Raw genomic sequence first — 13,754 nt, forward strand, 5'->3', positions numbered from 1 at the left:
GCCATAGGTCACAGCTCTGGTGGTTCAAAAACACCAGAGGATCCAGGGAGAAAGAAGCGCAGTCCCCGCCTGCACAATTTATAGTCTTAAAACCTCACGGAGGGTCCGTTATGACTCCGTGTCAACCGCACAGCAAGGAGTCAGTTAATATAAATTATTCCAGTCATCAAAATGTATACATATTTGTTCTTCCGTATGTGTATAGACAGATGGTGATGTCATCAAGTGCTCAGCTATTATCTAAAAGGTCAGTTGTTCAAACACAGCCAGAGCTTCTTCGGAAAGAAGACCTGGTGACCTGCTTGCGTAAAGGTTGGCAGCCTTGGAAACCTCCTGGGAGGCTGACTCTGTCTGATAAGGTTGCTGTGCATTGGAATGGATTCAACGCACTCAACCAGACATAAACACATCTCTGATTTCTCCACCTCAGGCCAGGGCAATTGCTCGCCTTCTCCTGCAGTCTCTCGCCTTCCCGTCCTGTCTGCCGTCCCGAGTTCTGTGGTTCCACGGAATGAGACTGTGAAGCTCCTGTGCAGGGGGACTCCCGAGTCCTACCTGTACCACCTGGAGGTCCTGAGACGCTCGGACTACGAGCTGGTCGAGAGAAGACTGGGCTTTAATCACGTGGTGGAGTTCAGCATGCACCCCGTGGAGGCGGACGCCGCAGGGCGTTATTCCTGCCGGTATAGGAAATCCGACGGCTGGTCGCAGCACAGTGAGCCCCTGGACTTGGTGGTGACAGGTAAGGTGGCCCCCGGCACTGCACGCACTCGGGTTAGCGCACCTCCAAGCGCTCTCCTTGGGTGACTTCCACCTCTGGCAGGACTCCTCCACAGGTGAGGCCCCCCCCAGATGAAATGTGAACCCACCCCTCCGCTGGGGCTGTGATTGGGTGTCATCATGGGCATCTGACGGGTCTGGTACCTGCCTGCTCTGGGTACATCCTCCTCGCTTGGCCGCCTGCCTGGACAGTGAGCCAACTCTCCCCAACCTGGACTGCCTACACACAACCCCTGGACTGGCAAAGACCACATCATTGGACGGGAGGTGGACTGAGGCCGCCAGAAACTTCATCCCAGCCTCGATGCTCCACCGCTTGACCCCCCTTCTGCTGTCAGAGGGGTTGTGTATATATTGACCTCTCTCTAGTGCCACGTCCACCTCTTGGATGAGCAGAATCTGCTTGCTGGGCACCCCATCCTCAACCTTCTGCTGGACTAGTAGACACAGGACTCCAGAATGGACTTCTTATCTCCACCACAGCAGTGGAGCGGGCATCAGGCGCCACATGCACCCCGAGGTGCCTCCTGTCCTTCCCTCCTTCCTGCTCTCTCTTGTTTTATCTTTTCTTGTTCTTTCTCCATCCCTTCCTGGACATTTCATTCTCTCGTGTTTTCCATTTTACGTTCCCTTTAAAAGTTCTCCTTTCCCTTGCCTGTTTCCTCTATGGCTGCCAAGTTGATGTCAACACACTCGACCTCTTGTGGCTCACAGTACACCCCATACCCCGGACTCCACTCCACCTGCACTCCAGAGAGTTCTCAGAACCATGACACTACAGAGGAGAGGGGTCTTTCTTCTGGGATTCCACTGGATAGGTTCAAACCACCAACCTTTCTGGTGATAGCCCCATACAAAACTTTCATGTCACCTGGACACCAGGTTCCCAGGTCGTATTTTCTGACACTTTTTTTTAAGACTAACTTGTTCTTGTTGTTGTTGTTGATTGCCATCAAGTTGAACACGACTCATAGCAACTCTAGGAACAAAAGACCTAATACCTTTCTATAACGATCATTGTTTGTCCAAGTTCATAGAGTTTCCATTGGCATATGGTTTAGGAAGTGGTTGCCACTCCTGCTTCCAAACCTGTTATAGTTAATTATTTAAGGGAGTACATACTCACATTGTTGCTGTTGTTGTTGTTTTTTCCATCGAGTCGCCTGCAACACATAGCAACCTTATGTACAACAGCCCTAAGCCCTGCTCTATCCCTTGCCAATCTTCCTATCTCAAACACGCCTATCCCCGTTACCCCAGTCGCTGAATCAATCCATCTCATTGAGGGTCTTCCTCTCCTGTGCTGTCCCTCCACCCTCCCAAGGATGATGTCCCTCTCCAAGGACTGGTCCCTCCTTACATGTCCAAAGTATGTCAGACGAAGCTTCAGAATCCTTGCCTCCAAGGAGCAGCCTGGTTTAACCCTCTCAAGGATGAATGTGTTTGTTCTTCTAGCAGTCCACAGTATATTCAAAACTCTTCTCCAGCACCACAGCTCAAAGGCATCATCAAGTCTTCTATCATTTACAAAATTCTAAAATATTCGAGAACAGATGTTCTTTTTACCCAATGTCTTCTCCTTCAGCCCCTGACACTGCTCACCAAGCTTGTGCACCAGTTTCTTTTTCTTTTTATTCACATTTCACAAATTTGTCTTTGGGAAACCCCAGTTCTGGGCACAGGTAAGGTCAGCATCTTCCTTTCTCTTATTACGTGTCCGGCATCGGAGTCAGGGATGCTGGAGAAAGAAAATTCTCACAGACAGCTTCCTTTCTTCTCTTCTAGGCTTTTATGAGAAACCCACCCTCTCCACGGATCAGAGCCTTGGGACAGTGGTGGGAGATAACATTTCCTTCTACTGTGGTTCGGCTAGCGTCCCATTTGACAGCTTTTCACTGACAAAAGACGGGAACCCGGACCCGCCACAGCATCAGAACGGGAGACATTCAGGCCACTTCACACTGGGTCCTGTGACCAGCAGCTTCTCAGGGAATTACAGTTGTTACGGCTGGTACAAGGCCAGCCCCTACCTGTGGTCATCGCCCAGTGACACCCTGCAGCTTCTTTTCCCAGGTCGGTTCTGTAAGATATTAAAAAAGAACATGAGGGCGCGAGGGAGAGAAATAAAGAAAGGAATTGGTCCCAAGAAACGAACAGGCCTTTATTGTGCCGTCGGAGAGGGACGCCAAGTGACCCGGCCGCGTGGCATGTGGACAGGATCCAAATGGCCCGTGGGCAGTTTGGGGGTGTTTCCTTTTTATAGGGGTCCTGGGAAGAACTAAGATGATACTTCTCGGAATTTGATGTGTTAATTTAGTTAGGTTTTATCTTTTTTAATCAAGCTCAGATTCTTATCAGGATCCATTGTCTGAGCTGGTCTTTGATATGACCAGCTGAGATGTTATCAAGTTTGTCAGAAAGTGATCAAGCTTGGGGGCGGGGTGGGGGGGCAACTGCCATATTCTTCCTTCAATATCAGGGTCCAGCCTCAATATATCTAAACGGTTCCACAAGAGGAGGAACAAGGATTGAATGAAGGTTCAGAGAGTCTTCCTGTTGATGACAAATAATAAAAAACTTTTAGTTTTCAAAAGCATATATAGGGTTTTAGAAGCACCTCTGCAGTAGCCATTGCATTATCTCTTTCCGTCCAGGATGTTGACTCTCAGGTCAAACATTAACTCTCACAGACCTCAGCACAATACAAAGATGGTTTACAGCACGTCTTACTGAGAGCACTAAGAAACAAAGAGTTTCAGTAGATAACATTCCCTAAGGTCTGAGAGCTTTGGTCACTCTTATTCATTCACATCCTGCTTCCTTGAGTTGTATATTGCCAAGCAGATTTTCTAGCCAAGATGGAGTTGGTCTTGCTGGTTTCACAGTACAGGGCTAATCTCGCTTTGCAAGTAAGTCAAGATTCTGATACCTCAAATTTAATGAGACTGTCGCTAAGAACGTGGTCCTCTTTCCGTGCCTAACGAAGCCGCAGCTCGTGGTCCCAAGAAGCATCTGAAGCGTGTAGCAACTCCAACGCACTGGATGCTGGACAGACTTACTGGTGTATTTGCTCCTCGTCCATCTACTGGTCCTCACAAACTGAGAGAATGTCTGCCATTGGTCATTTTCTTACGAAACAGGCTTAAGTATGCCCTGACAGGAGATGAGGTTAGAAAAATCTGCATGCAGCGGTTTATTAAGATCTAAGGCAAGCTCCGAACTGATACAACCTCCCCTGCTGGTTTTGTGGGTGCGGTCAGCATTGGCAAGACTGGAGAGAATTCCAGACTGATCAGAGGTTGATTTGCTGTTCACCACATTACACCTGAGGAAGCAAAGTACAAGTTTTGCAAAGTAAGAAAGATCTGTGTGGGCACAAAAGGTGACCCATGATGCTCGAACTATCCGCTACCCTGATCCTCTCATCAAGGCGAATGACACTGTTCAGATTGATCTGGAGACTGGAGACATGACTGATTTCATCAAGTTTGATATTGGTAACCTGTACATGGTGACTGGAGGTGCTAACCTGGGAAGAATTGGTGTGATCACCAACAGAGAGAGACATCCTGGGTCTTTTGATGTGGTTCATGTGAAAGATGCCAATGGCAATAGCTTTGGCACTCGGCTTTCCAACATGCTTGTTATTGGCAAAGGCAATAAGCCATGGATTTCTCTTCCCTGAGGAAAGGGTATCCGCCTTTCCATTGCTGAAGAAAGAGACAAGAGATTGGCTGCAAAACAGAGCAGTGGGTGAAATGATCTCTGGGTGGTATGAATAAAAAGGACAAAATTAAAGATACTACAGCATGGGGGAAAAAAAGAACACTATTCTTTCTTAGTTCTGTTTGCCTGCCCTTTGAAGCGCTCTGAATCTCTGGATCCTAGATTAGCAATGAGAATTATGGTGGATCATAGATTGGCAATGCAAATGCAATGAGTTGCCTTCTGGTCAGAAGTGACCCACAGCTGACGCTCCTGTTAGTTTTCAGAGGCTGTAAATCATGTGGGAGGTCATTGCCCGTTCTTCTGCCACAAAGCAGCTGGTGAATTCGATCCACCTGCCTTTGCCTTGGCAACACAATTTCTTACCCACTAGGCTGCCAGAGTTCTCCTGGATTAACAATTAAGCAGTTTGGTGGTGGTGTGTGCTGAAGAGTCAGAACTGACCCATACCTGACCCTCCAGCAGGTTTTCAGAGGAGAGGAGATTGCTCATTTTTCTCCCATAGAGCAGCTGGTGGATTCGAACCACCGGCATTCGGGACTGCAGCACAGCTTCTTGTCCCTAGGCCACCAGAGCTCCCTAATAAACAGTAAGCACTATTTTTCTTTTCTTAAGCCAATAGTAGAAAATGATCAGTTTATTGAATATAAACCTCCAATGAGAAGAAGAACTATCAAACATCTTATACAGAACCTTGTTGGCATTGCTGCAGAATGAAAGATTGGGAACTGACCTAAAAGACCAATTTGTCAACAGAAAGCTTCTCGTACAGCGTGGGTTTAACAACTCAGTGAACTTATCCTAAAAAAGGCTCTTAGTCTGACCTTCAGGTTTGTTTGCTGAAATTGACTGAATTCTTCAGAAGGGTCGAACATACAAAGGAAAGTGGTCTCCCTGGGCCATTGTTTGACTCAAAGGAGAATTTGGGGAGGCCGTTTTCTCCAGGCTCAGGGTTCGAAAGGGCGTGTTAAGGGCAAGGGTTAGTATGTGTGACATGTTACAAGTCCTTGGAGAGGGACATCATACTTGGGAGGGTGGAGGGACAGCACATGAGAGTAAGACCCTCTATGAGGTGGATTGATTCAGTGACTGGGGTAATGGGGGTGGGTGTGTCAGAGACAGTGAGATTGGCATAGGATAGAGCAGGGTTTAAGGATGTTGTACACAGGGTCGCTATGAGTCGCAGGCAACTAGAAGGCACATAACAACAACAACAAGGAACTTGGGGAGGGAGATGCTCACGGATTTTTTTTTATTTTTTAAGATAGGGAAGAGGGCTAGAATCTCAGATAACTATTTTTCTGGAAAAGAAAGGTAGAGGAGTTTCACATCCTTGACAGAGAAACAGTCACGGCTTCTGCTTCCTGTGGTTGGGTCATTTCAGTAGCCATTCTGCGAGAGGAAAGAAAGAGGTCTGCAGCAATAATAGTTCACCTACCTCTTTCCCAACCTCCTTCTATTGAAGGGCTCATGAGTGGGACAATTCCTCGGTCACTGACTTATTATATAGTCTCTGGTCTCACAACAAGGATTTTTACAAGCCTCTTTCATTTAGCTGTGTGTGTGTGAGAGAGAGAGAGAGTGTGTGTGTGGAGAGAGAGAGGGAGAGAGAAATTCTATATTCTATATTTGGACAGGAAAACCTTACCGAGATTTCTGACCATTAGCATTTCACCATGTCGTATCGCACCCCCCAATCCCCTCATCGGTTGTTTATAACGCGCTGGCTTCTGCTGGCTTCTGTCTTGCTACGATCCCAGGAGCTCCACCATCAGAATTTCAAATCTGTCACCTGTGGTGAACGACTCTCAGTGGTGAGTTCAAATCATTTTTCTCACTGCTTCCTGGAACGGCATCGGGAGGTTGAGTCACCCTTATAAGTACAGCTGGGGTCACTTGTCTCTAACTTGGGTGAGTCAACTCGGCCCAGACTGAGACGGAGCAGGAAGTGTACCGTCTAGTGGTCCCCCTCTGAAAATTAGGCCCCCAAAACATCATAGCCCATCCTCGTCTGACAGAAGATTGAAGAATGAGGACGTGGACCAGGAGGCACTTCAAACCCACTGTTAGAAAAAAGAATGGAGAGACAGAAACGGGTCCCAAGAAGGTGTGAGAGGGACACCGCTCACAGAAGGACCAGGGTGATGCAGAGGCAAAGACAGCTTCCTTTTAAAGATGCTTTGAGTTCTGGAGGCCTGGTGGCAAGAAGCTTCGCTGCAATTCTGAAGGCACACAGTTCGAGGTCACCAGCTGTTCTGCGGGAGAAGGATGGGCAATCTCCTCCTGTGTGATTTACCACCTCTGAAAATCCCCTGGAGTGTCAGCTAGGGGTCGGTTCTGACTCAACGGTACACAACAATATCCTTGAGCGAAACATGGGCTCATGTAATCCAGGTAGCAAATGAAGTTGGAGAAATGTTGAAGCAATAGCTTGCAAAACATGACTCAACAGAGGAAATAAATTTCATCGAAGGGGGTTTTTTTAAACATTGTTTTATTGTGGGGTGTGTAATTTTACCTAAGTTTATCTTACTTTTTGCCCTCCCTACATCTCAGGTACCAACCACTGTCGATATCCATTATCATGGACGAGAGAACACAAACTGTTGTAGGAAGTGATGGAGGAATACAGGAAAGAATTGACGGTAGTGGATGAGTGGAGATGTATCAGGGTCATAACCAGGCATTCAGTAAAATCACCTAAGAAGAAAGCGAGAGGCAACCTCTCTAAGCCATCTTCTTCCACAGAAGCCTCAGCTCTTCACCCAGAGACCCAGGTCCTTACCAAGAACTGTGGTCTCCAAGAGCACATGAGTTCATTGAAAAGGAGTCAGAACAAGACCATATTTAAGAAAGTAAATATTATAACAACTCTGAGATATCATCTCACCCCAGGAAGAATAGCAAAATTTAACAGAGCAGCAAACATCAAATGCTGGCGAGGTTGCGAAGAAACTGGAACCCTTCTTCACTGTTGGTGGAAGTGTAAAATGGTGCAACCACTATGGAAGGCAGCATGGTACTTTTTCAAAAAGTTGCAAATAGAAATACCATTTTTTAAAAAATTGTATTATTTTTACGTGTACCGTAAAATCAGATCTGACTGGTACAGGAGGAGATTGCCTCCTCCTTCTCCAGCAGAGCATCTGGTGGATTTGAACTGCATACCTCTGGAATTGCAGTGCAGCATCTTGCCACTAGGCCACCAGAACTCCCTTAGAAATAATACCATTTGACCCAGCAATTCCACTACTGGGCATATACTCTAAAGAAAGCATAACTGTCACCCAAGCAGATATATGCACACCCATGTTTACCGCGGCTTTGTTCACAATAGCAAAGAGTTGGAAACAACCCAAGTGCCCATCAACAAATGAATGGATAGAGAAGCTCTGGTATATTCACACAATGGAATACTACAATGGAAAACAAAGGAACTCATGAAATATTATACAAATTGGGTGACCCTAGAGAACATTATGCTGAGTGAAATATCTCAGTCACTAAAGGACAAATATTGCATAGGGCCACTGTTGTCAAACAGGACTGACATCAGGGTTGAGGGGAGACTGAGAAAGCAAGGATAAATTATGCATACTGCATTGAAAGAGATGAGGGAGAGAACTGCTTAAAAGAGATATGTGAGTAATTATTACTGTTATGACAAGAGTCCAAAATGAAGGCTGCATAATGGAGTAGACTTGGGGGTAGTGATTGTATAACAGTGAAAGAATTTTTCTTTTACTTTTCAAAGGGAAGAGTGAACTGGAGGGGAGGGGTGGGCAGGGGGGAAAGTACAACAATGAATGAAGGAAATCCAAAGTCTCTGTAAACTTTTATTAAAATTAATTTTTTTTAAAAGAGAAAGTACATGAGGGGAATGAGCCCCCCACCCAGAGGTGTGGGGTGGCATGTGGTGGGGCACAACCAATAACCAGTCTTCTCTTGGATTTCTGTCTCTAGACCCTACGCACAAGGATCACACGACGGAGAACTCAATCCGGATGAGCGTGGCGGCGTTGGTGTTTGTGATTCTCTTGGTGATAATGGTGGACTTCTGGCACAGCCAGACGGTGCTTCACAAGACAGACAGACAAGACGTGGCTGAGGCAAGCTGGAGTGAATAGGAGTGCCCCACAGAATGGACCTCTGAACCGGGCGCTGGTGACCATCACCACCGTCAGACTCCCTGATGTGAAGGCAGAGATGAGTCAAAAGGCGTGGAGTCCCACAAAGCCACTGGAGGACATGGGGAGAGAGCGGCTTTGTTCACAATAGCAAAGAACTGGAAACAACCCAAGTGCCCAGCAACAAACGCATGGATAGAGAAGTTGTGGTGTATTCACACAATGGAATACTACGCTGCATTGAAAAACAAGGAACTCAAGAAATATTCTGCAAAACGGGTGACCCTGGAGGACATTATGTTGAGTGAAATATCTCAGTCACCTCCAGATCCATCCAGTGGTGTTGTGTTACGTGGATCTGATATTCTTGCCTTTCTCCCTTTCTGAACAATGGTTTTCCATCTTTATTCTGATTTCTCACACTCTTTTTATCGTCTCACATTTTTTTCAAAGTATTTCCACTATTTATAAATAATTGTAAATACTCCCTAAATAGTAAATCTCCCCCATCTGTCCTTAAGCTACCTGATTTGTTAATTTATCAATGGACCAAAATAAATATCCTCTGTCTATGGGATTTCTTCCATCTTTTCTCTCTCTCTCTCTCTCTCTATATATATATATATTTCATTTAGATACTATTATATGTTTCATCCACTAATTTATTGTTTCTATTCAATTATCTGAATAATTGGAAATACATACTCGTTTACTATTCTAGGCTTAATATCTTCTACTAGGCCACTGGGTGTGGGGAGGTTCCGACATAATCCAGCTTCGTGATGTCACTGAGCATTTTATCTTCAGGCTCACGTTTATCATTCAATTCTCCAGGTTGTCGATACTCTACTTGTCACGGAGGCAGATCAATGCGCCTTTCCCTAGAGAGAGACCCGTGGGGGCCACTGCCAAGCTTTCAGTTAGCAGCCAAGCATTTTAACCACCGCACCACCAGGATTCCTAAACGGACTATTGTTGTTAGGTGCTATCAAGTCGAGTTCAACCCACAGCGACCCTGTGAACAGCAGATCTGAACTGTAACCTGTCCTGTGCCTTCCTCATGACATCTGACATAACGGAGCCCATTGCTGCGGTCACTGTATCCGTCCATCTGGTGGACGGCCCTCTCCGAGGAACAGCCTCTCCTAACAACACGTCCAAGGTAGGACAGATGAAGTTTTGATATCCTTGCCTCCGCGGAGAACTCTGGCTGCATTTTCTCTTAAGACGTAGCTGTTCTTTTTGGCAGTTCCTGGGATCGTCAGTGGGCTTCTCTAATAACACAGCTTGAAAGCATCAATTCTTCTGTCACCCTTATTAATTGTCCCACTCTCAGATGCATAGCAAGTGACTGAAACGATAACAGACATTCCATATGTTCCAGTTTTTCCACTACCTGGCATATACCCTGAGAATATGAGAACTGAGGCACAAACTGAGATTTTTCCACCAGTGTTCATAGTAGCATTATTCACCATCGCAAGAACATGGAAACAGACCACATATCCAACCACAAATGAATGGATTGAGAAATTATGGTACATTCACACAATGGAATACTACGCAGCACGCAGGAGCAATAACTTTGTAAATTATGACCTAACTTGGGAGGGACTGGAGAGCATTATGCTGAGTGATCTAACTCAGTCCCACAAGGATAAATACTGTATAAAACTGTTACTGTAAAATGAGGATAAGGATCCAGGAGGGGTGGGAGAGGCTGGAAGCAGAGGGATGTGGATGGGGTTTCATTGGCTTGTACAATTTGATGGATGGGGTGGTGAGGGAAATTGAAAGAATTTGTTTGAATTTGTATTAGAATTTTGTAAATAAACTAGTTGTTGTTGTGTTGTTAAGTGTCATCGAGTTTGTAGGAGACCCTGTGAATGAAACATTTGGGTGACTTTCATCCTCTCTCCAGGTTCATAGAATTTCCAGAGGCAAACTATTAACAGAAGTGGATGCCACTCCTGCTTCCAAGCTTGTTTTAATCGGGGAGCTCCACCAAACACTGTCCACCATGGGTAACCATTATCACATTTGACACATCATTGTCACAGTGTTCAGCTTCACAGCAACCACGAGTTACCTCTGTATGGCAAGTGGACACACCAGGGCTATACTAGTAAAAAAAAAAATATCATGGCCTGAATCAGACACACCTTAGTCCTCACACTGACATCATTTCTCCTCAGTAATTTGGAAAGGTCCCTGACTGCAGACTTTCTCAATGGCAACACATCTTCTGCTGCTACAAAGCATGTTGATGGTGGGTCTCAGGAAGATGAAGTTGTTAACAATATCAATCCTTTCTCCCTCTCTCATGATGTTGCCTATCTTGATGTTGAGATATAATCCCACGTTGAAGGCTATCATCTTCAATCTTCTGCAATAAGCACTTCAATTCTCACTGTGAGCGGGCGTGGTTGTGTTATCTGCATGATGTAGGTTGCTGATGAGTCTTCCACCCATCCTGTGTTGAACTATAGCATTACTGTCACATGCAAGCAAAATGTTGCTGAATATTATTTCCAAAATGGGTAGAACAGTTAAACTTACTTTGTTATTGTTGTTGATTGCCTTCGAGTTGAGCACAACTCATAGTGACCCTATGAAGGAAAGGCCTGAAGCCCCTCTACAACTATCGACATTTATCAAAGTTCATAGAGTTTCTGGAGGCAAGTTGCTTAGGAAGTGGATGCCACTCCTGCTTCCAAAAAACTTACTATACTTACCTGTAAATGCCTTTTAGTTTGGTGCCATGGTCTTTAATCATGAAGATGCCTTAATAAAAATACAGGGGTTCCACGCCAAGGACACTGAATGTGATATGCAAGTTTTCTCTTTTACAGAGAGATCAGCCCTGCTTGGTAAAACTCACAGTGAACTCGGCTTAATTCACTTCCTGTGGCTTCGGAGGAGGAGGGTGGGAGGGCAAAATTCTGTGTTTCCACCGTCACTGACTCAGCTCTGCAATTCATCCCATAATGACTAGCAGAATTTCCTATTATGGCATGTGCTTATATACAAGTTGATTTCCAATTCATAGAAACGTCTCATGCCAGAGCATAGTGGCTCTTCAAGACTTCCCAAGCTTTAGCTTCTGAAAGTGTCCATTGGCAGGACTTCCTCCTGTGGGGCAGCTAGAGGGATAAAGCTGCCCACCCTTCTGTTAGAAGCTGAGCCTCTCTATCAAACGCATCATTCACATAAAATTCATTTCAGCCTGATGAGACACCCAGAAACTCCAGAAGAATCAGATGGAAGATGTTAGTTACAGCCACACCAGGAGTCCCTGGGTGACGCAAATGGTCAAACACTCACCTACCAACCAAAAGGTTGTTAGTTCGAATGTTGCACATGGAGGGTAAAGTATTTTTATAGTTATTGCTAATGAGACAGCCAGCCAGGAATGAGATAGAGCAGAGAGCATAAAAAGAGGGAGCCATCCACCAGATGCTCTGCCGGGGAAGGAGGGACAATCTCCTCCTGTACCAGTCAGATCTGATTTGACGGTACACTCACACAAAAAATCATAAAATAAAATAAAAAGAGGGAGCCAGCAGTTCTCACGGAAGCCCTGCATCTTTATTGAAAATTATGAGGAAGTCAATCACAAAGAGAATTCAATGCAAATGAAGCCAAGCTCTTTCTATTGAAAACCTTCCCCTTGACTCTGGAGGGACGGGTCAGCAAATACAATGCATGAGTCCAGTAAACTCCTGAGAATTGCCTTAGTGCCTCAGGGGCAACTCCGGCTTGAACCTGAAATAGCATTCGGTTTATTACAAATACTTCGAGTTGGCTTCCCATATTGGAACACACTCAGAGGCGCCTTAAAAGATGGGCTTGGTGATCTACACCCCAAGATGCAATGGGGAAAAGGAGGACACCAGCACCAGAGATAAGGCAAACACCGTGACTCTCAGGTAACAACAATTTCACATAACGACCTGCTCTTTGGAACTTGACCCTGTCGGTGCGGATTGGGTGTATTTCTAGAAGAAACGTGATGTTCAGGGTACAGATGCTGGGGTTAAGAGTTCAATGTATCTTTTGGGGTTGACACAACTCAATCCATGACAAAATTGTGTCCACAAGCTCATCTTCCCCTTTCTTCTCACATCGGTGAGAGGGGGTAGGCAGTGGAGAGAGGGAGTGAGGGTCTCGTCCATTTTCTGCTGATCTTCTACTTTGCTGTTGATGTTGTTTTGAGCCTTGAAGTTGCAACTGATGTTGTTGTTATGTGCCATTGAGTCACTTGTGACTCATAGCAACCCTATGTACAAAAGCCCTAAATGCTGCTCTATCCTGTGCCAACCTCACCGTCTCCGACACACTCATTCCCATCACCCCAATCACAGAATCAATCCATCTCGTCAAGGGTCTTCCTCTCCTGCACCATCCCTCCACTCTCCCAAATATGATGTCCCTCTCCAAGGACCGGTCCCTCCTTGCAACATGCCCAAAGTATGTCAGATGAAGCTTCAGAATCCTTGCCTCGAAGGAGCATTGTGGCTTCACCCTCACCAGGACAAACCTGTTTGTTCTCCTAGCAGTCCATGGTATATTCAATATTCTTCTCCAGCACCACAGCTCAAAGGCATCAATTCTCTTTCATCTCTAGTCACTGTCCAGCTCTCTAATGCATAGCACCTGGATCAGGTGCACCTTAGTCTCCAGCCTGATGTTGTTGCTCTTCAGTGCTCTTGAGAGGTGCCTCACAGCAGACTTCCCCAATGCAATTCGTCTCTTGATTTCCTGGTTGCTGTTACCAAGAGGGTTGACTGTGGAGCTGAGTAAACTAAAACCTGTTATCAACTTCATATATTTGACAGAATGAAATGTCATCTGCTCTTGTGCAACTCTCGCGATAGTTGCTATGTTTAAGGTCACTGTTTGGACCACTCTGTCAATTTGTCCTTAAGGGCATCCCTCGTTCCCTCTGGTTCTCTGCTTTGCCAAGCATGGTGTCCTTCTCCAGTGATCGGTCTCTTCTGATGTCCTAAGTAAGTAAGACAAAGGCTTTTCTTCTGCAGAGCATTCTGACTGAACTCCCTCCAAGACAGCTCTCCTCATCCTAGCTGGTGTCCACTCTTCCTCGTCAACACAATTTTTTTT

General features: G+C 45.7%; 1 protein-coding gene across 1 annotated transcript in view; it reads left to right on the forward strand.

Annotated features, from left to right (window-relative positions):
* LOC102850709 (leukocyte immunoglobulin-like receptor subfamily B member 3-like) overlaps positions 1-13,754 on the forward strand; it is a 28,944-nt gene that overhangs the window by 5,608 nt on the left and 9,582 nt on the right. The window contains exons 3-5 of the mRNA XM_006901872.1: positions 461-742; positions 2,566-2,853; positions 8,470-8,625. Coding sequence (XP_006901934.1) covers positions 461-742; positions 2,566-2,853; positions 8,470-8,625 — 726 coding nt within the window. The remainder of the gene's footprint in view (positions 1-460; positions 743-2,565; positions 2,854-8,469; positions 8,626-13,754) is intronic.

Source organism: Elephantulus edwardii, unplaced genomic scaffold (assembly GCF_000299155.1).
Source record: "Elephantulus edwardii isolate Elephantulus edwardi_28Jun2011 unplaced genomic scaffold, EleEdw1.0 scaffold00348, whole genome shotgun sequence".
Lineage (NCBI taxonomy): Eukaryota > Metazoa > Chordata > Mammalia > Macroscelidea > Macroscelididae > Elephantulus > Elephantulus edwardii.